This window comes from Phytophthora infestans, genomic scaffold (genome assembly GCF_000142945.1).
Source record: "Phytophthora infestans T30-4 supercont1.2 genomic scaffold, whole genome shotgun sequence".
Classification (NCBI taxonomy): domain Eukaryota; phylum Oomycota; class Peronosporomycetes; order Peronosporales; family Peronosporaceae; genus Phytophthora; species Phytophthora infestans.
Genome location: NW_003303757.1, coordinates 5598730 through 5626371, shown reverse-complemented (window position 1 = coordinate 5626371; position 27642 = coordinate 5598730). Strand labels below are relative to the sequence as shown.

Genomic DNA, 27642 nt, shown 5'->3' with positions numbered 1-27642 from the left:
TACTTACTTTGACGCGGAGACAAAACACTAGTACCCATAGAAACGAATAAATGCGTTTATAAGCGCGCTTAAAATGAAAACCCGCCTAAGCCGCTTTGATTTGGGCTAAGATTTTTTTCGCCCCCTCAGGGAGTCGGCCACAGTCGTGAAACGGAGGAAGAAGCGAAAGGATCCGAAGTGCGATCAACGAGCGGCCTCCCCCCCCTCCGCCAGTCCGACAAGACACCAAGAGACACGAATAACAGAGGGCGCGAGTCATAGCAACAGACCCGAGGCAACATGGCGCAAGATCTCCCCATTACCTTCGGGGAAGTGCTCAACGTACGTCCCCAGTGCGGAATTCTGGGTTTATCCCTCTAATTTTAGATACAACTTCAAGATAGAGAGAGAAAACATCAGGATAAACAGGTAACTAATATCTCGATGCTGTATGTGTCTGCCTGCAGCTGAGCACCCTGGGTGTGAACCTGGACTATGTCAAGTTTGGCACGACGACAATGGAGTCGGACAAGTTCGTCTGCGTGTGCGAGCAAGTGAACGGCCAGGCCAGCGTGGTAATCGTGGATATGGCAGCAGGCAACACAGTGCAGCGTCGTCCCATTAACGCCGAGGCAGCGATTATGAACCCCGTGAGCAAGGTTATCGCTCTGCGGGCAGAGAACCAGCTGCAGATCTTCAACATGGAGCTGCGAGCCAAGATGAAGAGCCATCTCATGAACGAGGCCGTGGTCTTCTGGCGCTGGATTTCCGTCAACACCATCGCTTTAGTCACTGCTTCAGCGGTGTACCATTGGAGTATCGAAGGCGACTCGCCCCCAGCCAAGATCTTTGACCGCCATGCGAACTTGGGCGCTGGCACTCAAATTATTAGCTACGAAGCCTCAGCCGACAACCAGTGGATGTTGCTGGTCGGTATCTCGCAGGGAGAAGGCGGCCGTATCGCTGGTAACATGCAGCTGTACTCGATGGAAAAGAAGGTGAGTCAAGTGCTGCAGGGCCACGCCGGTGCCTTCGCCCAGATGAAGCCTCCTGGAAGAACAGATGACGCGCAGGTGCTCGTGTTCGCCGGTACCAAGGGCAGTGGAGAGCCCATGCAGCTCTTTATTATGGAAGTCGGACGTGACCGTGACGCCCCCGGCGGCGTCTTCCGTCTTCCTCCAGCTGCAATCCCATTTGCTGCCGATGCTCAGGCGGATTTCCCTGTGTCGATGCTGGTGAGTCCGAGCGACGACGTCGTGTACATGATCACAAAGATGGGATACCTCTTCCTGTTCGACGCACACACGGGCAAGCCTGTGTACCGTGCTCGTGTCTCTCAGGACACGACGTTCGTCACGTGTCTAGAGTCCAAATCCAAGGGCATGCTGGGTATTACGCGTCGTGGCCAGCTTCTGCATTTTGCAATCAACAAGACCAAGCTGGTGCCGTACGTGGTGAACACGCTGCGTGACTCGCAGCTGGCTCTGGCTTTGGCTACGCGTCTGGATTTACCAGGAGCTGAAGAACTGTATTTCACGGAGTTCAACCGTCTCGTTGGTGTCAACGACATTCAAGGAGCTGCTCGTCTGGCTGCTGCTTCTCCTCAGGGCGCTCTGCGTACGCCTCAGACGATCCAGAGGTTCCAGAACATGCCTGCGCAGCCTGGTCAGCCCCAGCCTATCCTGCAGTACTTCAGTGTTTTGCTCGAGAAGGGTACACTGAACAGGATGGAGTCAATTGAGTTGGCTCGTCCTGTACTGATGCAGGGTCGTGGCCAGCTGCTCCAAAAGTGGCTGTCAGAGGACAAACTCGAGTGTTCTGAGGAACTAGGAGACCTGGTGGCCCAGTCGGACACTACAATGGCTCTCTCGGTGTATCTGCGTGCTGAAGTCCCGGAGAAAGTAATTAACTGCTTCGTGCAACGCGGCGAGTTCGACAAGATTGTGGCGTACGCTGTCCAGACCAACTACCGCTGCGACTACACGTTCATGCTCCAGAACCTGGTGCGTGCTAACCCTCAGGGTGCTCTGGACTTTGCTCAGAAGCTGGCAGTCGCCGAGAACGGTCCTTTGGTGGACGTCAACGCCGTTGTCGACATCTTCATGCAGGTGAACCGCATCCAGGAGACCACTGCTTTCCTGTTGGAAGCTCTGAAGAACAACCGACCGGAGGAGGGATACTTGCAGACGCGTCTACTGGAGATTAACCTGCTCGGAGGCTCGCCCCAGGTGGCTGACGCTATTTTGTCCAACAACATGTTCACGCACTACGACAGACCGCGCATTGCTGCTCTTTGCGAGAAGGCTGGCTTGTTCCAACGTGCTCTGGAGCACTACACGGAGCTGGCGGACTTGAAGCGCGTGATTGTGAACACCCAGGCGATCAACCACGAGTTCATCGTGACGTTCTTTGGCACCCTGACCAGCGAGGTGTCGATGGAGCTGATCAACGCTCTGATGGCTCACAACATGCGTCAGAACCTGCAGATTGTGGTGCAGGTTGCTACCAAATACGCGGAGCAGCTGGGTGGCAAGGAACTGGTCGAGGTGTTCGAGAAGTTCAAGTCGTTCGACGGCCTGTACTTCTTCCTGGGCTCTATCGTGAATTTCTCGCAGGACCCGGACCTTCACTTCAAGTATATTGAGGCTGCCACGAAGATGGGACAGTTCAAGGAAGTGGAGCGTGTTTGCCGTGACTCTTCTGTGTACGACCCTGTGAAGGTGAAGGAGTTCCTGAAGGAGTCGAAGCTGCAAGACCCGCGTCCGCTTATCCACGTGTGTGATCGCTACGATTTCGTGGAGGAATTGACGCAGTATTTGTATTCGAACAACCTGATGAAGTACATCGACGTGTATGTGACCAAGGTGAGCCCTCAGAAGGCCCCCATTGTCATCGGTAAGCTACTGGACCTGGACTGCAACGAGGACTACATCAAGAACCTGCTGAACCAGGTTGCGCAGTGCTCCGTGGACGACCTGTGCGAGCAGGTTGAGAAGCGCAACCGTCTGCGTCTTCTGCAGCCGTGGCTCGAGACCCGTGTGGCTCAGGGCAACACGGAGACGGCCACGCACAATGCTATCGGTAAGATCTACATCACGCTGAACAAGGACCCGCAGCAGTTCCTGATCAACAACCAGTTCTACGACTCGGAGGTTGTGGGCAAGTTCTGCGAGAAACTGGACCCGGCGCTCGCGTACCTAGCTTACCGTCGTGCGGGAGGCGCATGCGATGACGACCTTATTCGTGTGACCACGGAGAACGGTTTGTTCAAGGATCTGGCTCGCTACTTGGTAGAGCGTCAGGACTTGGATCTGTGGGGTAAAGTGCTGGTGAAGCAGGAGGAAGGCGAGACGGAGTCTCCTAGTCGTCGTGCTCTGATTGACCAGGTTGTGCAGACTGCTCTTCCTGAGACGACGAACCCGGACGAAGTGTCGACCACTGTGCGTGCGTTCATGAACGCCGAGCTGCCGAACGAGCTCATTGAGCTGCTGGAACGCATCGTACTGCAAGGCACGGATTTCTCGACCAACAAGAACCTGCAGAACTTGTTGATTCTGACGGCTATAAAGGCTGGCAAGGAGAAGGTTATGGACTACGTGAACCGTCTGGACAACTTCGATGGCCCGGAGATCGCTCGCATTGCCGTGGGCGAGCAGTACCAGCTGTACGAGGAAGGTTTTGTCATCTACAAGAAGACGAACCACAACGTGGAAGCTATTGGCGTGCTGCTGGACTACATCAAGGATAACGAGCGTGCCTACGAGTTTGCTGACCGCTGCAACGAGCCTGAAGTGTGGTCTCGTCTCGCTAAGGCTCAGTTGGATCAGGGCAAGGTGCACGACTCGTTGTCGGCATTTATCAAGGCCAACGACGCCAGCTCGTACGTGGATGTCATTGCTGCGGCTGAGCGTATCGACAACTACAACGAGCTGATCCCGTACCTGAAGATGGCGCGCAACACCGTGAAGGAGCAGTACCTTGACACGTCGTTGATTTACGCGTACGCTAAGACGGAGAAGTACGGCGACCTTGAGGAGTTCATCTCTTCCCCCAACGTGGCGCAGATCCAGAACATTGGTGAGCGATGTTACGATGAAGGCATGTACAACGCGGCCAAGCTGTTGTTTCAGAATATTAACAACAACGCCAAGCTCGCTATTTGTTACGTGCGTCTGGGCAAGTTCCGTGAGGCTGTGGATGCTGCCACGAAGGCCAACTCTGTGGGCACGTGGAAGGAAGTCAACTACGCCTGTGTGGACGTGAACGAGTTCCGTCTTGCTGGCTTGTGTGGTCTGCACATTATCGTGCACCCGGACCACTTGGAGGAGCTGATCTTGCACTACGAGAAGCGCGGCCACTCGACTGAACTGCTTAAGTTGATGGAGCAGGGCCTTGGTCTTGAGGGCGCACACGCTGGCATCTTCACGGAGCTGGCTATCCTGTACTCCAAGTATTTGCCGTCCAAGCTGATGGAGCACATCAAAATCTTCCACTCGCGTATGAACGTGTCGAAGATCTTGCGTGCCTGTGAGAAGGGTCTGCACTGGGATCACGCCGTGTACCTGTACAAGGAAGACGGCCAGTTCGACAACGCTGTGCGAACGATGGTGGACCACCCGGTGGCGTTCTCGCACGATCTGTTCCTGGACTGCATCCAAAAGGTCCGTAACCAGGAGATCCACTACAAGGCGATCAACTTTTACTTGGAGCAGCACCCGCTTGAACTCGTGCGTCTTCTGCAAGTGCTGACTCCCAACTTGGACCACGCACGTGTTGTCCACCAGCTGCGTAAGTCGAAGAACTTGCCGCTTGTCGCTGAGTACCTGAAGGACGTGCAGAAGGAGAATCTGTCAGCTGTGAATGAGGCTCTGAACGAGATTCTGGTAGACGACGAGGACTACCAGGCACTGCGTGACTCTGTGGACGCGTACGAGAACTTCGACCAGATCTCGTTGGCTCAGAAGTTGGAGAAGCACGAGCTGCTGGAATTCCGTCGTATTGCTGCCTACTTGTACCGTAAGAACAAGCGTTACCCGCAGTCTGTGAAGCTCTCGAAGGCCGACAAGATGTACAAGGACTGTATCGACTGTGCCAGCGACTCGGACGACCCGGAACTGGCCGAAGATATCTTGCGATTCTTCGTGTCTGTGCACGACAAGGAGTGCTTCTGTGCTACATTGTTCACGTGCTACAAGCTGATTAAGCCGGATGTTGCGTTGGAGCTTGCTTGGCGTCATGGCTACGTTGACTTCGTCATGCCCTACATGATCCAGTTCGTTAAGAACATTGATGACAAGGTGAAGGTGTTGGACGAGCGTACGCAGACGCAACAGGAGACCGAGACGGACGCGCAAACGCTTGACCCGGCGTACGGTATGGGCGGCATGCAGCCGATGCTCGCCATCGCCCCCACGGCCTACAATGACCCGTCGGCACAGTACGGCATGGGCATGGCTCCCGGTATGAACATGGGCATGGGAATGCAGCCGAACATGGCGATGGGAGGTATGCAGCAGAACCCGTACGCTAGCAGCCAGAGCAGCATGGGCAGCAACCCGTACGGCAACAGTGGTTACCAGTATTAAGTGACTGTCAAAGAAGAAGAAGACAGGGATCAAGAGGAAGAAGAGAGCTGTTCTTAGTTTGCATACGTGACCTCGAGCGCGTCTAGAAACTGGTTGGTTAAGATTGATTGTCGCGTGCTTCAGGCTAAGACACTAGATATGTTTCCATTTTCGTTCTCTTCTTCTCTTTTTCATTTGATTGGCTATTACGTCATTTGATTAGCTGACGACCGCACGTTCTTGAAAGGTCATATTTTCAGATTTGAAAGGTCATGTTTCAGATACATGTATCCTCGGAAGATACGCCATCGAGCATTATCCAGCCATGTTGCGCTCCAGGTCTGCATCTATGAGCAAAAGCAGTGATGTCGACGATTTTGAAGACGCGCCAGTGGAGATCCTACCTCAAGAGATTCGTCTCGCCGAAGACGCAGGTACATGTAATAACTTATCTAATCTTAAATTGACTGCACCCAAATGCTAATTAATCATTTTAAAAGATGATACGCTGCCAAATACGTTGGTGATCACCGTGTTGCAAGCTCGTCACCTGCAGCCTTCTGCATTTCGAGACACTCTCAGCTGCTACGTCAAGTTGTCTTCGCTGGGTGTCGAGTACAAGACCAGCGTCATGACCAAGACTCGAGAACCTCGATGGCACGAAGTCTTCGCTTTCCGAGCTGTGGACTGGACCACAGGTGTTACGGTGTCTGTACGCGACCGACTGCCAATTAATATGCACTTTATCGGTCAGGTCGTGATCTCCTCGGCCGAGATCGCTAGTCTGCCGGGGATGACAACGCAGCGCTGGTTCCAGTTACGAGACAAGGGCGTTGCGGGGCAATTGACGGGGGCAGAACTGGAACTTAAGGTGGCGTTGGTGTACACGAAAGCTAACGACCAAGAGCTGTTCCAAGCAGGGTCAGCTGCTGCGGAGTTGGAGCATGGGGCGGTGGACGCGGGACTTGCGGATCTGCTTGTAGGACAGGAGGACGAGACGGAAGAAGAAGCTGATGCTCGGACGAGGGCTCTTGTGCGACGAGAAGAGCAGGAGCGAGAGGCTGCAGCTGTCATTGCGTCGTTGAAACAAGGGGATTACCAAGTGCAAGTGCATGTCATCGAAGCGAGGGATCTCAAAGGAGAGAATGTAAGTTTGACGTGCTGTCTTGAGTTCTCCAACGGAACTCTTAAGCTGATTCTTTTCTTACTACTGTAGTTGAGCGGGACTTCGGATCCGTACTGCCAAGTGGACATCATGGGTGTGTCGAAGAAGACGTCAACAAAATACGACACGCTCGGCTGTGTGTTTGATGAAGTTCTGTTCTTTAATTTCACGAATATTGGTCGTCACGAGCTACGAGAAGCGTCGATTAAGGTAAATTCTGCGTCTAAGGAGCCTAAAAAGCTGCACTATATCCTAAATTATTGCTTGTTCCTTGATCAGATCTCTGTTTACGACAAGGAAAGAGTGCTCCGAGACAACTTAATTGGCATCTACCAGCTCGACTGTCTCTCTGTATACACCCAAGTACGTCAAACCTTGCTTATATTTCTACTTTTTCGATGGTGACCTGACGTAGTTGTACCTTTTATCTAGCCTCATCATGAACTGTATCGTCAATGGATCGCTGTTCATGACAATTTGAGCGCGAAAGATCGAGGAATCCAGGGATTTCTCTTGGTTAGTGTGGTGCTTCTGGGGCCTGGTGATGCACTGCGAGTACATGACCGTGAAGCCGAAGTCGAGCAGGAGCTTGCCGAGACAACCGGTGAAAAACTACCAGAAGATAGGGACCAACCGACGACGATCACTCCACTTGTTCTGGTTCCTCCTGCTATCGAGCTCAAGCTGCAGTTTCTTGTTGTAAGAGTGCTACGAGCTGAGCACCTACCTGCCATGGATACGGGAGGGCTGTTGATTGGAGCTCAGGGCATCGACGCGTTCGTAAAAGTTGTATTTGCGGCCAACGCGCCGTGTAAGACCTCGGTTGTGACCGTCAAAGGACGTGGGAACCTGGCCCCCGATTTCTACGAGGAGCTCTGGCTGCCTGTACGAATCCCTACGTTCTCAAGACACATTGGCATCTCGATATGGGATCGAGACCTCACATCTCCAAACGAACTGGTTGGAGTGGCTTCACAAGATTTCTTACAAGTTCCAGCGGAGATAATGGCGAATCTAACTAGCTTAAAATCCCCCGACAGTCCACGGAAAACAAAATTCATGTTTGGAAACAGCGACGACGAATATTTTGAAGAAGAGTTGAGTGAGACTACAACTCTTGAGAAGATGGAACTTGAGGAAGAACAGCAACGACTTCAAGCGGCTGCACCTCGTTGGTACAATCTCTATGGCCCTCCATTGCGAGGGACAAATCCAAAGCGCAAGCAGCTAGTTTCTCGGCATGCCGAGCTTGGCTCGACGTATCGTGGTCGCGTTCTATTATCCACAGTTCGCGTGGAGTCTCCTAGACCAGAAGATGGCGAGAAAATGCACACTAAACCAATGTCTGCAGAAGAGCGTGAACGGTTGGAGCGTAGCATACCCAAGACAGTCAAGTACACGCTTCGAGGAGCTTTGTACTGTGGCGTCGAGCTGCCGAGAAGCTCATCAAGTGCATTGATGGGAGGCGCTTCCCACGTTCGTGTGACGCTTTCACTAGGTCCTTACACCAACACGTTTGAAAGCCAAGAGGTTGCGAAGGACGGAACTGCCACGTTCGAGCAGTGTGCGGAGCATGGATCTGCGCTGGAATTACCGGCCGATCTGACCCAAATTCCAGACATTATCGTCACTCTAAGTCGCTCTGTGGGGGTTGCAAGTCGGAAGGAGGAGTTCGTGAGTGTAAGCTTTGCACGCATCCGCGCTGAGAAGTTATTTGCAAGTGGCTTTACAGGGAAATGTCAGTGGGTTGTTCTACGAGAAGAGATCGCTCGTCGCCAAACAAGACACGCGCTTGAGCGGACACAGAATCCAGGAGTTCTTTTGCTTCGTTTAGGCTTTGGTCGAGTGGAAATGGCTACGAAACATCCTTGGGCTACCGACGGTGACAGTACCGAGTTTTTCGCTCCGTTTCGATTCCCCCGAGTGCATCGGGAGATTTGCGTGCACATTTTCCAGGCTCGTGGGCTCGAGTCCCCGGCTCATGTGGCACGTGTGCCTAGTCCTGGAGTAATTGTTCGCTGTTGTGGCCAGCAGAAACGAACAAAAGCGTGTCAAAACACTCCAGCCCCTCTTTTCTACGAGTCTCTAGTATTCCTTGCGAGTGTTCCGGCTTCTGACGTGGTGTACACACCCGAGATCGTCGTACAAGTACAAGACACGAATGGAAATGCAGCTGGGGTTCTGGGAGAATTGCGGCTGTCTTTAGCTTCAGCTGTGCGATCTGTAGCCACCGCTGGATCGCCGAAACCGCGTTGGTATGAGCTGAAAAAGCCTCGAAGTCGATCCTCCACTTCTGTGAGTCTGTTACTGGCAGAACAAGCTGGAGGATCCGCAGGTCAACTACTGGTTGCGATCCAGTACATCGACCACACGGGGTCAGATCCGCCTGGAATTCTTCGCTCGCCAGCCGCAATCACACCGAAATTTGTGGAAGCGAACCTGGATATTGTTGCGCTCGGTGTCCGACATCTCAAGGCTCTCAACACTTTAGGAGTTCGACGACCTCACGTCGAGTTCGAACTCGTGGGAGGGTATTTTGTTGATGGTTCCAGTGTGAAGCGTACTCAGTCTGCGACGGGATCTAGCAGCAAGAATGCAAACTTCTTGGATCGTATCGTTGCGCATGTGAAGCTTCCAGTTGACACGCTTTACGCCCCTCAACTGCAAATCCGGGTGTGTGACACAACACTCGGAGGTCTACGTAAGACAACGTTGGCCTCCTGTATCGTAGATCTAGCGGACAAACTCCCATGGAGTCCAACGTATCGTGTCGAGATTGCGGAGGGCTCTGGGTCTCCGTTCAGAAGTCCATCCAAACGCAAACAGAGAGAGAAGGACGTGAAATCTGGAGCAGAAAACGAAGAAAGCGAGACGGAGTTTCTGTTCGATGAAGGTCAACCCGAAGAGGAGACGGAATATCCCTTGGATGATGGCACTGGCGTTGGGGATCTCGTTCTTCCTTCGGTGTTACAATCTCACGCACGAGTCAGTAGCATTTACACACTGGAAGATACCGATCCCGCCTTGATCGAACAACGCCGTCGAGAGGAAGAACGACGCTACAATGCTAGTAAAGCAGCATTACTACTCTCACATCGACCATCCAATGACCGACGAGGATCTGTTCTTGGCTCACCGAGGAGTAGCAGTCGTGACCAAGAGCAGCACCGCGCTCCTTATCTTCCAGGTCGAGATTGGTGGATTTCCCAGTATGGAGGTGAGGAGCTCGAGAAGTATTTTTCCAGCCCAGCTCTTGAAACCTATCAGCTCCACCGACCCGTACTGTCACGTCCATCGCTGTTAAGTTTCGAGCGAGTAAAAGTGCAACTTCGAGCAGGAGTCTTTAAAGGACGAATCACAGTCATGGAACGGAGAGCTAAGAGCGAATCTCGTTCACAAGAAGAAGAGCGAGCAAAGCAAGAACATCTCGAGCTCCAACGACTTCAGGACGGACCTCAACGCGTCGTCGTTCGCGTTTACGTGCTTCGAGGACAGAACTTGCAGGCCAAGAACGCCAATGGCTATTCCGACCCATATCTCCGCTTAAAGCTGGGTAGTAACCGGATCAACGATCGCTCGAACGCTTGTATCAACACGTTAAAGCCAGAGTTCTTCCGCATGTTTGAAGTGGAGACGACTTTACCCGGAGCCTCTCAGCTTGACATCAACGTTTGGGATCGAGGTCTGGTCTCGGATCAGCTGATCGGGTCTACCACGATTGATCTGGAGGAACGTTGGTTCCATCGTGAGTGGCAGGAGATCGGAGCAGCGAACGCGTCGGAGAAGCGACTGAAGCCCATAGAGTATCGACATCTGTACGTCCCACAGAATCGCACCACATCTCAAGGTTTCTTGCAGCTCTGGGTGGATATCCTGGCGACTCAAGAAGCCGCTCGCATCGACCCTGTCGACATCTCCCTGCCAGCTCCAAAGACATTTGAGGTGCGTGTGGTTGTCTGGCGAGCGGAGAATGTACAGGACCAAAGTCAAAGCGAGATAAACGACTACTTCGTCAAAGCGTGGATGGAAAGCTGGGGTGTTTCCGGTAGTAGTCGAGCCGAAAGCACCGACACGCATTGGCGATGCTCGAATGGGAAACCGTGTTGGAATTGGCGTTTAGTCATGAAGACCGAGTTTCCTCCTCGGTCACCAGAGCTCGCGCGTCTTCATGTTCAGCTATGGGACAAGGACGTTCTCAAGTGGAACGATGTGTTAGGAGAGGCCCAGTTGGATCTGTACAAATGGCTGCGTCGAGCGTACGAGACGAATCGCTCGGTGGCTCCGTTTCTTGAGCTCAAACGTCTAGCACGACAGTCAATTATACCTGGAGAGATACCCGACACCTCAAGAGATGCCACGGAAGGTGGAAATACCAGTGAAAGCTTTGATAGCAGTGAAGACGAGAAAGATGTTGCTGTCACGCTATCACCTCGTGAAGACAATGCCTTACTAGGTGAGAAGCCGAAGAAACAATCTCGAAAACGTATTCAGAAGCGTCGAGAACCGACGTTGGCGGAGCGTAAGCAGCAGAAAGATGAGGCTGACGCGGAAGCTGCACTCAATGGGTTGCTGGATTTCATGGGTCTTGGTCGCCTTCCAGACGATGCCGAGTGGATTCCAATCTACTTTACGGACCGTGAAGCTGCGGTGTCTATGGAGATGGGGCGTATTGGAATCTCGGTGCTAATTGTTCCAGAGGAGGAAGCCCTGGCGTCTCCAGTGGGGAAGGGTCAGAACGCCCCAAATCTTAACCCGTATCTGCCTCCACCTGTGGGACGGATGCGGTTTACGGCTAACCCGATTGCTATGCTTAAGGTGCTGGTCGGACCGAGAATGTGCATCCGTCTGTCAGTCATGTGCTGCTGTGTCGGGTGTATGTTGTTCATCTCAGTGTTCGGAGCGACAGTCATGAGCACACTCACCTACCTTCAAGCTATGGAAGCAAGGCATTCGCAGGATAAAACAGTATAATGAAACGGTATACTGTGTGGTACAGCATAACGTTGATGTTTTCAGGCAACTTAAGCAACAAGCGCAAATTAATTTTTGAAACATCTAAAATTGAAATTCTTATTGTCATGGATGTGGCATTGGCATCGCTGGACCGAGGCGTGCGCGGGATCTTCACGGAGCCTGGCACCGCATTGTGCGCATCTTCCTCACATATTATGTGCGAGTGCATGCTGCAGCAAGCAGCACCGCTCGATTGGCGTTATTTAGCGCGCTTTCCGGTACTAAAGCGCCACGTATTGGCCGAATTCAGGTCCATTGCCTTAGAAATGGCCAAAACGCCGCAAACACCTCGCAAACGGAAGAAACGGAGCATTGCGCAACAAAGTGGCGACGTTCAAGAGTACAAAACACTTTGTCTCGCTTCGCTATGTCAAAAATTGGCTCAATGCGAGCTGTTGAAAGTCGGAGAGGCGGAATTCATGGAAAATGTCGTGAAACTCGAGTCTCTCGACGTTCTACGGCGTGTTATCGCTGGCAGACTGCTGCCTTTGAGGATACGAATGCTGCTACTGGGTTTCGCATTACAAGAACAAGGAGCGAAGTGTCTGGAGACGAAGGTACAGAGCTGGATCCAGCAGGTCTGTGAGAAGATACTCGAAGAGGTTCTAGAGGCCACAGCAACGGGTGGATCCAGTGAGCCGCCGAAAAAACGAGCAAGGACGAGATCAGACGATAAAAAGGCTGAGACACCAGACGAGATGGACAAGAGCTGTGAGTTTTGTCGAGGTGGAGCTGGTTCTGAGGCCTTCAGGTCAAAAAATGGAGGATGGGAGTTTCTTGTGCAGTGCACGCAGCAGACTGCGAGGATATTGGAGAAAAATGGGGCTAGATATGCAAGTAATAAGGCGATGGCTGCATTGTCGGCTTTTTGGGATTCGTTGCCTGTTGCTGGATTGACGAAGAGTATGAAGAGTGGGAAGAGGAGGAAGAGATCCCTCATTTCGGTGAAACATGCAGGTGCTAAGTCATCGATGTCGATTGCAACCTATGAGCGTATATGTCGAGATTTCGGGAACTTGGAGGATCAGAATGAAGTTTATTGGAAGATGTGGACGAGTGTCTGGGAGCGAGAGCTCAAGGATGTTGTGCAAAACCAACAACTCACGTTGGCCGACGCTGTTCGTCACTGTTCGAAAGCAGACGCGTTTGCTAGTGTTGTGCTGCCTGGTCTGAATGAAGGGATCTCTCATCTACCGGGTTTTCGCATTGTCGTGGAGATAATTCGCTCGTTAGTCGCTGATACGTCTGATATTTTCACTTCGTTTGCACATGTTTGGAATAGCGTGGGAGATGATAGTGACGCACTCTCTCAATTTACGGCGCTAAGACGCACTGGAGCAGCGTCATCAAAGCGGATTCTCCGATCATATTTAAGTGAACTATTACACGCTCCGAAGGCCCGACACGAACTCGGGTCATCCTCGCCACTGGAACTGCTGTTCATCCTGTGCAGGATTTTCGCTGGACCTGGTAATAACCAACAGCAAGGTGGCGATTTCACGAAGCATTGGGATGCTCTGATGTCTCAGCTTAGCAGTGAAACCTCAGTGAGCGATTCAACTCAGGAAGGAATCAACTGGTGTCTCTTTCTCGAGAAGTGTGTGCTTGATATCGATTCCAGCGGTTCCATGGTAGTGCGTGGACGTGACGCCTTCTTGAAAGCGTTCAGGAGCTATTGTCGTGTTATCATGCACGGAGTTATTGCAACTGGAGGCAGAAGTATATCGAGTTATGGCGCTATACAGCGACAGCTTATTCGTGATGATAGTAGCCGTGCTGCAGTTCGTCAAACACTCGCTCGGATGATGACAATGCTTGGAGAAGACTGGGTTTCCAGCCTTATCGCACAGCTGCTTAGATCGAGTACAAATTTACGCTCAAAAGACGAGTTTTGTCAACGAGGCACGAGGAATCTGCTGTTTCCTGCGCTGGTCTCTGGCATGAAGTCCACGGGCAAATCAAATCCAAAAAGACGAAAGACTGGACAGCAGCTATTCACCGGTATTGTCCATGCTGTCAACGCCATCTTAAAAGAAAGCGAGCCAACGTCTTCGTATCTTGCACCCTTGATGCGGTTTTGTGAGGCTTGGGACGCGTACCAACGTACTCACACAAAAGAACCGCCCACTAGAGCTAATAGATGGGGCTTTAAAGCCATGATTGAGCTGGAAATGCTCCCGGAACTTGTTGAATGCTTCGAGAGAACGGAAATATTGCATCAAGAGAGCAGTGAAGTGCTGGAATATGCAGCAGACGTGCTACAGAGCGCCCCAAACTGTCCGGCGACACTGGAAGCGAGACTTTTCAAAGTGCTTTCCACCGTTAAAGCTGGCGTGGAGCACGTCAGCGAGGGTCCAACGGTAGCGTCTATTACTGAGCTTGTATCGCATTCCAGTGAGGTGCTCCAGCGTCTTCTCCGTGCGGTAAAATTTGCTGACTTAGCTCAGACGCGTGCGTTGATGGGCCGCATGAAAGATTCGATTGGGACAATGATCGAGTTAAGGCAGCAACTGGAGCGATGGTTCTCGTTCGTTGAGAGTTACGGTGCATCTTTCGCTTGCAAGGAATCGCGGATGGAGCTGTCGTTGCTGTGCACACGGCTGATTCGATGGTTCCCGAACGAGTTCGATAGCATGCGCTTTCTGCTCATGACGCCACTCGATTCGCACTTTGTTTATGCGTTGAAAGCGTTTGTGAAGGAAGCTGGAAGACCGACCAACAGGCAGCGTGGGGCTTTTCTAGACCCTACTGCCAGATCAGCGTTGCCATCAGCTGTTCGAGTGGAGATGGCGCTGCATTCATATCTATCGGCTGCAGCCTTCCCGGACCTCGAGACTCTGACAACGTTGCTGGTCAAAGCGACGATCAAGTGTCGCTCTCCAGACGCGTTTGAACACCTCCTGAAGATCGCTCAGAAGAATGGCAGGGTGCTGCTACCAGAAGCAGCAGTGGCGACTCTGAGCTCACCACTGAGGGGGTTAGAGTTCTCGGGTTCTGCTCTAAATCAGCAAGATGAAGACGTGGACGATAACCAACTCAAGACTCATGCCAGACACGCCAAAGCTCTGATTTATCAGGAGAATACGCTGAAGCTTCTGGCAGATTCTACCTCTATCTTTGAAGGAGGAATTTCATGGTCGGAGCTGCTGTTTGACGAGAGCTCTGCGACGACATGGCTGCCTCATTTCTTCGAGTATATCTTGAAGACTGAGTTCTGTGAAGGCACTCTACGCGCTGACCTGTTGGTAACGAAGTTGGAGGACATCCTGCGTGCTGGCATAGGTGAGAGAGTGCTCCGGGAGGCATTCTGGCTGGGTGCGTTGCTCAACACAGCGCTAGTTGCGTGCTCGAGTCGAAGTGCTGGCGCTTATGCGGACGTGGACGGAGAGATGCTCGACAGGTTGCGATGGATGTCTACAAACGTGCTGCAATTACTTTCCATCGCTTCTAGTAGAGAAATCAGCAGTGGTACTCACACCACTGACACGGACTTGCTAGGTGTGTTAAACTGGACAAAGTGTACAAGGTTGCGTATTAAAGAGAGCGGTGCGTCCTGGACGCGTGAACGTACAATCAATAAGAGAACGTCCGAAGCAGTGCGCGTGCGTGTGTCTGAGATTTGGAACGCTGAAGTGGAAGCTTCGCAAGCTGTGACGCTACCTCCAGTCCAGCTCTTTATGCCGTTCGTGCGCTGGTTGTCAGGGGCTCTGGTCTACTCGCAGTCGTTCTTGGAGGAGCCCTCTGCAGCTATGAGACGTTGGGAGCGCACATTCACCAGCTACGTGACCGATCTGTACTTGCATGTAGAATTCCAAGGCGACGCATACGGCCTCCTTAAGGCGTGGCTAACTACGTGGGTCACATCCAACATTGCTCGAGGGCAAGACGAACTGCAGCTCATAGCTCTGTTGCCCTCACAAGTGGCTTTGTTCCGTCGTCTGGCGTTGAATCCTAATCGCGGCACATCGCCTCAAGCCTCGACGTCGATTTGGCAAGTAGTTATCGTCGCCGTTAACGTCGCCTTGGACAACCACTCAGATGACAACCTGGTGAGGTTTGAGCAAGCCACAGAGCTAATCGCCAGTACGCTGACTACACTGGAGCTCGTTGAGCTGTCTACAACGTCGGATTTCGTGCGCTTCAGTGGCATACAAGACATGGAGCCGTTCTTCGAAGAGCTCGAGAGGTTCCTATCACGACCCCAGCTCCGCTCCTGCAGTGCTGATCACGTGTGCTGCTTGCTACAATATCCACTGGAGCTGCTTGTTTGCTGGTACGCCTGCAAGATCCTAGCAGATTTTAAAGAGGAGTCTCGACTGTTTCTCCAACGTGTCACGAAGGTACTGGGCGGAAGCGATGACTCTGCAGCGAGTGAAGACTGCGGCGCTTTGTTTGCACTGGACGCAACGGAAGTGGATGCGTTTATTCAGTACTGGTCCGATGAGATGCTGCTCAAATACGACTACATCGACCGAGATCGCTGCGTCGACGTTCTAAAAACCATCCAAAAGTCACTAACAAGACAGCATTAATCGAAGCGACAACAACACCTTCAGTTTTTTATATACTGGCTGCACACGTCGATATTCGTCTACTGTTGTTGTTCTAGTTGCATCTCCCTCCGCTTGATCCTGTCTCGCTTGATGTCGTTGATCACACCTTGGCGCATCACCTAGCAGCAGGTTTAAGTCAATCAATAGAGAACTGAGCTGGCTGAATTGACACGCACCTTCTTCTCGGCGATCTGCTGGTGGTGTGCGTAGTACACAGCATAGGCTGCGCCCGCGCACAGGCCGCTGAGTACCAGCACCGGCGCCTTATCCTTGAGCACTCGGATGAGTGTCATGGTCTTCGGATTGAGTAATGAGCGGCGAGGACGATGAAACGTTAAGTACGATTGCGGCAGACGCATGATTACTACTTTGTTCTTATGACGAATCTATTGATAGCATACGAAACGATGCGAAGAAGTCGAGGGGTATTTTGCTGCAGTGCGAAGGCTCAGAGTCATGTACATTGGGCCATGGCAGGAGTATCGCCTGGCCAAGATCCAGGACGATGCGATTCAGAGACTGCGTCAGGAATGGGAGGCCACGCTGAGTGGCCAACTAGCTCCAGGAGACGATGATAGGATTCGAGAGCTCATGCAGCCGTTGGTGGCGAAGCTTCCTTCGATGCTGCTTGCTGCAAAGTCGAGAACGAGTGGATCGAGCACAGGGTCGAGGAATGGACGTTTGACGCGATCAAACAGCAGCGTGAGCTCAGAAGCTAGCACCCGATACTCCAGTCGACCGGAGTCTGCACGATCAAGTGTGTCTAATGCATCAACGAGGTCAGTAACAAGTCACAGGAGTGGGAGGGAGACTGGTGTTGTGCAGCGACGAACAAAGACAAGAGAGAACAACCAGGAGACGCACGATCCAAGCTCATCTAGGGCTCCTTTCAAGCCCCCGAGGCCGAAGAAAGGCAAGAAACTCACGGCGTTGGAGCAGGTGCAGAAACGAAAGAAAATGTTCGCGACGTGGATCAAAGAAGCTGGTAACAATGACGCAACAGGACAAGCTGCACCGGAAGCTGAACCGCAGACGAAGAAGGTCGACAAAGCCAGCGTCGGATTGCCACCCATACATTCTGCAGCTCCAGCCAGTGCTGCGACCTTGCTCGGTGACAGTTCCAGCTCCAAGGCCTCGCTTCCTTTAAAACTGCCACCTCTGAGCACGTTAAGCATATCGACAGACGAGGTTCCAGAAGAAGATCCCTCAAATCAAGCTCCTATCGTGTCTCCTACGATCTCCGCTCCGTCAAATGCTGCTGACATCGATCTAGACGAGTCCGTGGACGAAGAAGAGCTCAACAAACTGCTGAATTGGACCGACACTCTTCTGTCTCCGCACGCCTTAGACTCGCTGTGCGATTTTGACTCCTGAGCTTGTGGCCAAACTCTTCCGTGTCTCCCGTTTTCAGTGTTCATAGCCGTCTATAAATTAAATGATTCACTCGCGTCTTCCTCCTACACAGCTATCATTCCAGCCACAGCTCGGTAAATCCTTGTCACTCACAAGGCCGAAGCTGCTTCGGCGGCCGAGGACTCGACGAATTCTGCTCTCCGCCTCCTCTTTTGCCAGAAACCTTCAGCAACACAAAGTAATGTCAATAAATAAAAAGAATTCTACTGCATTATGCGTCGCCTACTTTGCGGTCTGCAGCTTGGTATTGCTCCCTCATGACACTGTGCGTAGATGTCACAATTATCACTATAGATTTTAGTGTTAGTTTCAGCTCAAATTTTCATAAATCAACGTCGTCCAAACCTTGGTTTGGAGGTGGCATAGTGTCATGTGTAGCATAATAAGCTTTAGGAGTCATGATCTGCCGTTCACAAAGAAAATCATCACACCGATATTATCACGTGACTGTTTTAGGTCCACAAAGGCAGTCAAAGACTTGTTACCATCTTGATTCCTGGCTCTTGTGGGAGTCTAGAAAAGTTGGCGGCGGAGCTGGTGGGCCACGCAGCTATTGCGTTCATTGCGGGGGCTTTCTCTTCCAGTTTATCGTGCCTGAAACTCGCTGGCCACCGCTTCTCGTTGGTGAACGCCATCGCGTGGGACGTCTCAGAAAGTGTGGGATCAAAGTCGCACATAACACGTAGATATCCTTAGCCATATCGAATTTCAACAATCATCCTTTAAAATTGATTAAAATGTTAGGATAAATGCTGTAAGATACAAGTGTGTCCTTCATAATCACAGCGTCTTCATCATCGTCGCTCTTCATGCCGCTGGTCGCCAAGTCCCTGCAGCTCGTACTGCCCTGCGCGCTAGCGCGTTATCTCCCCGTGCTACTGTACGCAATAGACAATAATTGCCGTATTGTCGTGACTAATAGTACTAAGTCGATGCTGAAACTGGAATTGTAGGTACGACCAGCACCTGGAAGATGCCGTTTTGAGCGGCCTTGTGCCTGTAGTGGCCGCCATCGTCGGGCTGTTATTCGTCTTGAACCTGGTGATTCTCCGTTCTCCGGACCAACCACCCGCCAATCAAATTCTTGGAGGAATTTTGGGTCTCGTAGTGGGATCATTGGTGTTTCATGTGGCTGTGGTTCTGTTCGGAGCTCCTGTGATCGAGTACGTGTCTTTAGTCTTCATACTATAGCTAAAAAAACATTTTTACACTTATCTTTTTTGTGTTGTTAGCTTGTGGATACAGACGCTGTTGTTGGCTGTATTGCTCTCGAGCTGTGTGACGATGCCATTAGCGCTGCATTTGGGGTGTGCACCCCGCAAGTGGCTTGATCTGCTTCTGGCGCTCAGGTACGTTGAGGTTTGTGAGAGATTATTCTCTGTTACTGACTGTGTGGTATGCAGTGTCAGCAACTCGCAGGAGCTGTATGTCGTGTGCTCGTCCATTGGTGCCATGCTTGGAGCCTACGTTGGCGCTCTCCCCATTCCTCTCGACTGGGATCGACCGTGGCAGGTACGATGAACCAAACTCTAGAGATGTTTCTCGTATACCCAGCTAACTTTATTGGTACATTGTTGTAGCAATGGCCACTGACTTGTGTGTACGGCACGCTGATCGGTCATGCTGCTGGAATTTTCGTCAGTATCACTATCAACGCCACTTCGCAGTCTTCTACTGCCAAGTCGACGAAGAAAGACTAAACGAACACCTTTAGAAACCCCATTTACAATCGCTGCATTCATGTTTTCGACGCTACTAGGAGAGTCGTTCGGAACGCTGCGCTCCTGAGATAAACTCCAAGTTTACTCTTCGCGATTTCACTCGGATCATCGAAGAGTTGTTGCAGGATCTGTCTCCTCTGTCGGGCATCGGCAAAGACGAGGAAATCCAGAACCGTATTCACTGCCGCTTCCTTTAACCCAGGTCGTACAACACGCAGACACTGGACGTAGTGACGCATGACATCATCGACACAGACCGAGTCATACTTCATAAGATTCAGCAACGTCTGGCATAATGTAGCCATGACGGCTTTGGTCACCGTCTCCGTCGCCAGAAGTGAAGCCACAGGAGCAGCGCAACGTCGCAGTAATGCCACCACAGACGCGCCCTGGTCCGTCTTCGCGCACAAGGAATCGATCGCTTGAAGTCCTTGTGTAACAGCACTCATATCCGTCCGCTCCGTCAATGGTTTACCTGTAGTAGACGCAAGTTCTTGGCTCTCAATGCGACTTAACAACTGCTCGACTTGTTGTTGCTGACTCGAAGCTCCGTGGTGCTTACGGCCTGTTCGAATGGACTCCAGAGTCGTACGCAAGCTCCATTCGTTATGACGCTGAGCCATGACTTCCCCAAACGCCACAGACTCTGGTTGCGACTCGTACATACTTTCCAGCAGAATAACACGTGGGGCTGAGAAGACCAGCTCACTGGCGAAGTCAAAGTCAGCTTCCAACGCGTCGTAGAAGAATTCCCAGGTGTGAGAGACGAGCTGGTGGAACTCGACGGCATGGTGGTCGGCTATGACACGCAGGATCTCGAACAAGAAATGGCAGAATGGCTCCAATACGCTTGGTCTGTGACGCATGTGTGGCCGCATGATCTGCATAGCACTGAGAATCTAACAACAACAAGCGAGTTAGCTGCTATCGAAGCTGGCTGCATCCTCGAAGACAAGCGTACATTTTGAAAGAACGTCGTGTTGAGATAGAGTTGGGACAGCGAGACCGTCCCAAAGTGCTGCATGAGCTGTCGAGGGAAGCGTGAGAGCACCAGCATAGGATGACATCGAGTCAGCTCTCGGAATCGCTCCACCACTTCACTGCCGTCCCGTGTCAGATCGCGCAGAATATCGTCCACTTGGGACAGCAGATTGCGATCCCGAATGGCCAGCTGGTGCTGATCCCCATGAAGATCGAAGTTTACAAGCGACTCCCAGTTTGGATTCAGCGTGTCGAGTAATCCAGCCACGACCTTGGGGTTCTGGAAGTACAAGGCCTGCATTTGCATCCGAACAAAGTGATTAGTAAGAAACACATACCAGTTACTTACATTGCACTGTTCATACCCCGATGAGTTCACGTTTCACATCTCCATGGATCGCCACGACGTCGCCAAGGTTTCCTAGATGTGGGTCCGCAGTCATGATCGGGTCCAGCAGGTTGAGCATCGTCGTGTCATCAGCTTGATCGTGCGCTATACTCGTCAATAGGTCAGTAGCACAAGACCCAGTCGACTTTTCCGCGCTAATCCCTTGAGTCCGCTTGAGTACTTCCACTTCCTTAACTAGGACCACAAGACTATGCAGTGCCATCGCATCCAGACGAAGAGAAACATTCTTGGCTTTCCATCGTGCAACGCTGCGCTCGATAAACTTAACCACCAGCTCCAGCACCGTGTAGACATCTAGCGCTATCGTTCGATCATCAAGAAGGAAAAGACCTTCAGTACTGGAGGCTTGCACTAGGTGGCGAACGAAGCTGACACAAGCCGAGTAAGACCCAGCGAAGCCTTCGCCCAGGTTCTCCAAAGCACGACGTACAAATCCGCTGCATTCCTTGCGGTGAGTAGCACTAGAGCAGGTTGGCAGGTGGCTCACGACTAGAAGCAATGCCTTGGCCAGCTCAGCAGCAGCAGCAGCGGAGGTGCAACATGACCTTGCAAAGTGCAGTAACGACATGTGTAGTGTCCACAGGTCAGCAGGAGAATGCGAAGAAGAGTCCCCACTGTTCGGACACGACCTATCAACTGCTTGACTGGCGGCATAGACAAAGTCTTCAGGGGCGATCACATTAGGCAACGATCCAGTGCTCGAGCTTCGCTTCAGCTCCTTCACTACATCGTCCAACAACGGAATAGTTGCAGTCCCATCATCTTTCACTTGCGAGGTACCAGCGTAGACGTCTTTGAATACCTCCAAATCCGTTCTAGTGCTCTCAGTTGTAGAGCCGACGGACGTTTTGGGTGGTTCCTCCATCGGTTCTGTGTAAAACGAGCCCATAGTGGCTGTGGAGCTAGCCTTACTCGTCTGGATCTTGAAGGAAGTGAAGCCTTCCGAGAGCAGGAGTGCTTCTTCATCATCTGCATCGGTCGTCATGCTGCTGTTTGACCCGCTTCGCTCCTGAAGCCACTCGCGTAGTAACTTCAGTTTCTCCGACACGACAGACGAAAGATTGGGGACCAGGTCGTAAGCACTCAGCTGCATCAGGACTGTGTCGGCTGCAATCGAGATGTCCGACGCCTTGGTCACGGCTACAAGACTAGACACAGCCTTGCTTTCGTTCTTCTTCGTTGCTTCTACAGCTGAAAGCAACGCCATCTCTAGACACTGCTCGCTTAACGCTGACTGCTCCAGAAGGTTCCACAGAGATTCCATTGACATCGCACGCACCGCAGTGGCGCAGAGATGAGCCGTCGTGGGAGAAGCTGCGGCTGCAAGTTTGGTCAACAAATGGTCTGGATAGAGACGCGAATCCTTCGTTGCGATGAGTCCTGTGCTCGACAAAATCGCAGTATTCGACGTCGCTTTCGGGAACAAACTCTGCGTTATCCTCGCCAAGCACGTGGCCGTTCTGTCGTCTGACGAACCTGTTGTCGATGAATCTGTGTGAGCGTGTGGCGAGCAAAGCACCTGGATAGCGCCGTGAATAATCGCGAGAGGGAGCTTGATCTCGCGGATAGTATTGGCGCCATCTGTCACGTAAAACACTTTGCAGTCTGAGAAGCTGATGCCAGACGTTGCCTTAAGTTGCGGAGCAATTTCCAGTTGCGACTCAATCGCACGCCAGATCACTTCCACTGTGACGGCGAAGATGTCGAGATCCTTGAGCAACAGAGTCGCCACCAAGTCACGTCCCGCAAGTAGCCTCCCAAACGCCCCCGCCAACAGCAGTGACTGCTCAATAGCGGACTTCTGGGGGTGATTATCATCTTCATCCTTCTTGATATCTCCCACTTCGTAGGCGGCATTGCTGCCATCCTTTGAGAAGTCATACAGCGCCTTCATGCACATACGAAGCGACGGGATTGACGCCTCCAGTTCAAGTAAATTCTCTAGCGAGCGGAAAATCTTGCTGCGGACACTGCTATAGCAGGGAAGCTTCGCCAACTCACGCAGCCACGAGAAGCTCTGTGTGCTCGGTGCACCAGACGAGACAACAACTTGATGGATCTCTTCCGAAAGCTCCTCAACGCTGCGAGGTGCAGTCAGCAGATACAGAATATGAGCAGCCACTCGTCGCGTCGACAGCTCGGGAGAATTCAGACACTCGAGATAGTACAAGACAACATTTGACGCCACTTTCGACTTGTCGTTCCCACCAGCAAGATACTCACGCAGTTTGGTGAGCAGACGTGGGATGATCTGAGCCAGTGCTGGTTGGTTTAGAGGCACTTGAGCTTGCGAGTCGGATCTGTTGATGGTGTTGTTGGGACGTACTGCAAGAAGTAATAACTGGCACAAGCATCCGTACGGTAGATACTGCACAGTGTCGAGGTCTTCGCACACGATGTCTGCAATCCACCACGCGCTGTTCGCCGCAGCACTGACGTTCTGCACCGCATTCTTGTCGTCGTTTCCAGCCACCATCTCCATAAGGAAATCCTTCTTTCGACTTTGTCGAAGTCGCATGCCGAGCTTAAACTTGCGGTCCAGAGTACGGAGATGCTCCAGAATCGCTGGTGGCGGTTGACGCGCCAAGCCATTGACATCGAACAACATCAACGGGTCTCCAGTCACTGAAGGATCACCTTGATTAAGCTGCAGCAACTGCTGTTCGTAGTCTCGCAGCTGCAGATTGCCCTGCATCAAGTCAGGGAACGCACTTTTGTGCTTGCCAAGTAGCAATGGATCCGGAGCACTGATAGCGGGGAACGTGTACCGACCAGTAATGACCATCTGCATCAACCCTCGCAGTGTCGGCAGCTCCTCCCACAAGAAGGTGCCGATGGTGTTGGGATTGAAGCACCCAACGATCTACAACAAGCAGGTGTCAGTCGTCCTCCCCCGAGTCTGCCATCGCTAATTTTCTTACCAATAAAATGGAGCAACAAATCCAGAAGCGACTTGAATGGCAGAATTCTTGCTCCTGCTTGTCGCCAGTACCTTGCCACTTTTATCAATAAGAAAAATAATCAGTTCGTAACTGAGATAAGACAAGTAGCTCCGAGTGCGTACCAATGCAAGCTTGAGCAGATGCTGGACGAACTGATTGTTCTTCACTTCAATGCCAAGCACTCCGCCGTTTTGAGCATACGCAGCTAGATCGTCTTCGTGGTGACGCCACAACGCTTCACGATGCATATGAGCCTCAGCACCACGGAAGACTATCGTCTCCAGCGTCCGCAGAGCTTCCACGCGGTCGATAGCTCTGCATGAGTTGTATAAACCTGTGAGAAGTTCCAGCGAGTCTTCGTGAACGGGGATATCTTCTTTCGTCGACTGAAAGCAGGTCCGATCGTGCTCTGTGGGCTGCACATCCGATGGAATATCGAGGAAAAGCAGCTTCTTCACGATACTTTCGTACAGCATTTTCTCGAACGGCGAGTCTCCGTTTAGTCCAAAGTGTTTCAACACGTCACGGCAGCAGACGATGGCTTCTCGCTGTACGGATGCAAGTGCTTGTTGCAGCTCCTCCTTGGCCCATACAGATATCTTCACTGTCTTCGAGCCTTCCGTCAACGCAGTGTTGCTATTGCCACTACCACTGCCACTGGCGGCTGCGGTACTACCGCCACCAATTGCGGTGTGACTCGATGAAAGAGATGACTTGCCTAACACCTGCTTGCCTTTTGGAGGACCAAGTCTATTCGCTCTGGACACGGGGAGTGGCGGGTTGGATCCACGCCGAGGGATTGCCTGGGTGCCGCCATGCTTCAAGCCAGTTGAGCCAAGTGGAGTGGACCCTGTGCCCTGGCGGTTAGTGGCATTTGATTGCTGGAGCTGGAGACTCTTGACAGCTGCCCCCCGCATCAGTAAGATGAGCCAAACAACGCCCGTCACGAGCCCCATATAGTCCAATACCCGCGCGTCACCCGCCAGCGCATCATAATGGCCGTCGTTATCGAGAATCCCAACGCATAGCGCCTTAATATCCACCTGCTCGAACGTCAGCTGCTTCAGAATCTTACGCACAATTGTCTTCAGTACTGGAGCCACGTCCGAGACGCTGGCCATTTCCCGGAATACACGCGCCAATTCTCGACTAGCAAGAGTTCCTTGATGCTCGATGGGTCGACGGTAGAATAAATCGTCCGAGCTGCCTAGGATAGACGGCGCTGACATCGAGCGCGACGCCCGGAAGATATGCTGCAGCATCTTGATGTTGTCCACGTCCCGTGACATGTTGTTGGGGCGTTCTCGAGCGATAAACATCGCCAGTGCACGCTTTAGATACACGGGGTTATTGCACACGAGGTGTGTGATGGCTTCGACCTTGAGCTGGAACATAGTTGACTTGAGTTTCAGCTTCAGCAGCAGATCCACCGTGGCAATATCTTGAGAGCTTGTGGACTTGCAGAGCGCGACGATCTTGTTGAGCAGATCTTTGGCTTGGCCCTTGACGGATGGATTCTGCAGCCACGCCTCCATGTTCTCGGCGCCGAACACGCGCACCTGAGCGACACTCGCACAGTCAGCCAGCGTCATGATCATGTTTCGGACCGCGTGGTTGCCGCCAACACTAGAGGGGCCTCCCGTGTTTCCAGGCTTTTCCTTCTCCAGTTCCACGAGACGAGAACGAATATGATTAGTGATGAGATCTCTCATCTCCTGGACCACAGCAGATCCCTGGAAACGCTTCCGAACGAGAGGCTGCGTCGACTGCTTCTCAGTCCCTTCCGTCTCCAGTACCGTCTTCACGTTTTGAACAAACAATCGGCTTAACTCGTGGTCCACCCACACGCGAGCGGACAACGAGTCGTCCAGAAACACCTTGACGCTGTCCACCGGCCACTCGTCGACCTCCTTCATGATCTGCACCAAGAGGTTCGTCACCAGCACAGGCAGCGAGATCTGATAGTATTCCGTCGATGCCAATGCATGCCCTGACCCCAGCGCTGTGACAGCGCTTGGCTTCTTGCCGTGGTCCGACGGGTCTTTCATGCCAATGTAGTGCTTCGACCGCAGTAAACGCAGCAGATACTTGAGCACAACCGGCTGGCTGAATCGCTTCGGGTCTTCCGCTACAGTAGCGAGTAAGGATACGGCAAACAGGCGGCTTGGAGGCCGGTTCTCTCGGATCAGACGACCACACGCTTCCGTCAAGACTTCCATCAGCTTTGGCTCGGTCGTAGCGCGACTCAGCGCCTCTCGAAAGTGCCGATCCGGAACTTCGTCCGCGTCTGCCCCAGCGTCCGACGCAGATGCCGAGGCGGGCGTCATTTCAACGTCGTCTTGCTCCTCCTGCTCATCTTCCTCGTCCGCGTCGTTCATCAGCGTGTCAATCGATAAGCCCTTGCGTTTCGCAGGCGACGAGGACGGCGTGGCGGCTGCAGACGGTGGGTCGCTCGACGGTTTCTCGTCTTTCGTTTCACTCTTAGCGTCGTCTTGGTCCTCTTCCTCTTTTTCCTCCTCACTCTCAGCACTCTCTTCGATCTTCTTTGGCGCCTGTCGTCTCTTCACCGGCTTCTTCTCAGGCGGCGCCTTCTTCCCCCCTGCAGCGATCTTGGCCGCCCTCGTCTTGCCTCGAGGCGTCGTCTTGCTCTCCTCCTTCCGCAGATTTCTCGTCCGAGGCTTCGCTTCCTGCACTTCCTCCTCTTCTTCTCCATCATCGTCTTCCTCCGTACCTTCCTCTGCTTCTTCTTCCTCCTCCTCCTCCTCCTCCTCGTCTTCATCTTCGTCGTCTTCCTCCTCTGCTTCCTCCTCGTCTTCCGAGTCAATAATTTTCCGCTTCTGCTTCTTCCTAGGTGGAGGCTTGGACCCTCTCAGCTGCCGCCTGCCGCCTCCGCGTCCACGAGCGCCTCTGCGCCGCTCTTCAGTGTCGGCCTCCTCTTCATCGTCATCGTCTTCGTCGCCCTCCTCTTCTTCCGCTTCAGCCTCAGCGTCTTCCTCCTCCACTTCAGTCTTAACCTTTTTCGACTTCTTTTGAGCACTCTTCTTGTTTTTATTCGCCTCCGCCTCGCGCTTTTTTGCCTGCGCACGCGTCAACTTGGGCGGAGGCGTCTTCTGCTCCTCTTCTTCGTCTGCTTCATCCTCATCTTCTTCTTCTTCGCCTTGGCTAGCATCTGCCGCCTCCTCCTCGTCTTCCTCGTCCATTACCACGTTCTTCCGTCGCAGCGCACGGCGCGTCGACCCGCGAGTCGCAACACGCCCACGCTTCATCCTATTGACATGTGAGTCTTTCCTATTGCTAGACGATGATTGGTTAATAAATATACCCAATCACAAAACAATTACAGACATTTGATTTCTGATAAAACACAGCAGATTAGCCAATCACAATACGAGCTGCATTTAGATTGGTCCAATCAAAAACCTAACATATGGGCATTTCACATATTCACGTTTGGATGGCCCCAGCTAGTTTAGCTCACGAACGCCCCCACTCCCCAACCAAGCTATGACAGTGTCTGGTGCTGAAGATCATGTGGTGTCAATGACACCACCATGATCTTCAGCACCAGACCAGGCACTAATGCATACTTCCCCCGCATTTGTTAATTTTTTTAATTTTTTAAACTTGAAAAATGAAAATGAAAACTAAAAAATAAGTGATAAAATTGTATTACCGTAGTTCGTATGTGCTTGCCGACGGAATCGTTTTACTGACAAAACTAATTAGCCAATCAGATTTACCGACAGTTCAGCACAGCCACAAAATTGTTATTAGCTAAATATTTACCAAAAAAATCAATTAATAAAACAGGTTCAAAAACTGTTTGGGTCCGCGGAGCTGGTAAAGACAAAGAGAGGATTACAGTTATGCTGCTAGCAGACTCAGACGGGACTAAATATCCT

General features: G+C 52.1%; 7 protein-coding genes across 7 annotated transcripts; 5 read left to right on the top strand and 2 right to left on the bottom strand.

Moving 5' to 3' along the window:
• Positions 1-162: 162 nt before the first annotated feature.
• PITG_02022 (clathrin heavy chain) lies at positions 163-5709 on the top strand (the record flags this gene model as incomplete). The annotated part of the gene is made up of 2 exons (XM_002908555.1): positions 163-321; positions 447-5709. 2 exons carry the CDS (start codon positions 280-282, stop codon positions 5562-5564), a joined length of 5160 nt encoding a protein of 1719 aa, XP_002908601.1.
• A 183-nt stretch (positions 5710-5892) lies between these two features.
• PITG_02021 (dysferlin-like protein) lies at positions 5893-11698 on the top strand (the record flags this gene model as incomplete). The annotated part of the gene is made up of 7 exons (XM_002908554.1): positions 5893-5977; positions 6044-6690; positions 6760-6918; positions 6988-7071; positions 7141-7698; positions 7831-9514; positions 9602-11698. 7 exons carry the CDS (start codon positions 5893-5895, stop codon positions 11677-11679), a joined length of 5295 nt encoding a protein of 1764 aa, XP_002908600.1.
• A 1825-nt stretch (positions 11699-13523) lies between these two features.
• PITG_02020 (uncharacterized protein) lies at positions 13524-16253 on the top strand (the record flags this gene model as incomplete). The annotated part of the gene is made up of 3 exons (XM_002908553.1): positions 13524-15171; positions 15370-16092; positions 16135-16253. The coding sequence occupies 3 exons, from the start codon at positions 13524-13526 to the stop codon at positions 16251-16253; spliced, it is 2490 nt and encodes an 829-aa protein (XP_002908599.1).
• A 477-nt stretch (positions 16254-16730) lies between these two features.
• Positions 16731-17648, top strand: PITG_02019 (uncharacterized protein; the record flags this gene model as incomplete). Its single annotated transcript, XM_002908552.1, has 5 exons — positions 16731-16912; positions 17009-17033; positions 17121-17259; positions 17359-17367; positions 17476-17648. 5 exons carry the CDS (start codon positions 16731-16733, stop codon positions 17646-17648), a joined length of 528 nt encoding a protein of 175 aa, XP_002908598.1.
• A 30-nt stretch (positions 17649-17678) lies between these two features.
• On the bottom strand, positions 17679-18322 carry PITG_02018 (uncharacterized protein; the record flags this gene model as incomplete). The annotated part of the gene is made up of 4 exons (XM_002908551.1): positions 17679-17850; positions 17914-17975; positions 18033-18090; positions 18173-18322. The coding sequence occupies 4 exons, from the start codon at positions 18320-18322 to the stop codon at positions 17773-17775; spliced, it is 348 nt and encodes a 115-aa protein (XP_002908597.1).
• Positions 18323-18485: 163 nt separating this feature from the next.
• PITG_02017 (uncharacterized protein) lies at positions 18486-19966 on the top strand (the record flags this gene model as incomplete). The annotated part of the gene is made up of 5 exons (XM_002908550.1): positions 18486-18567; positions 18641-18850; positions 18920-19036; positions 19091-19199; positions 19268-19966. 5 exons carry the CDS (start codon positions 18497-18499, stop codon positions 19385-19387), a joined length of 627 nt encoding a protein of 208 aa, XP_002908596.1.
• On the bottom strand, positions 19426-27006 carry PITG_02016 (integrator complex subunit, putative; the record flags this gene model as incomplete). The annotated part of the gene is made up of 8 exons (XM_002908549.1): positions 19426-20307; positions 20370-20684; positions 20755-21516; positions 21589-23661; positions 23720-23797; positions 23863-25854; positions 25954-26423; positions 26472-27006. The coding sequence occupies 8 exons, from the start codon at positions 27004-27006 to the stop codon at positions 19426-19428; spliced, it is 7107 nt and encodes a 2368-aa protein (XP_002908595.1).
• Between the last annotated feature and the right edge of the window lie 636 nt (positions 27007-27642).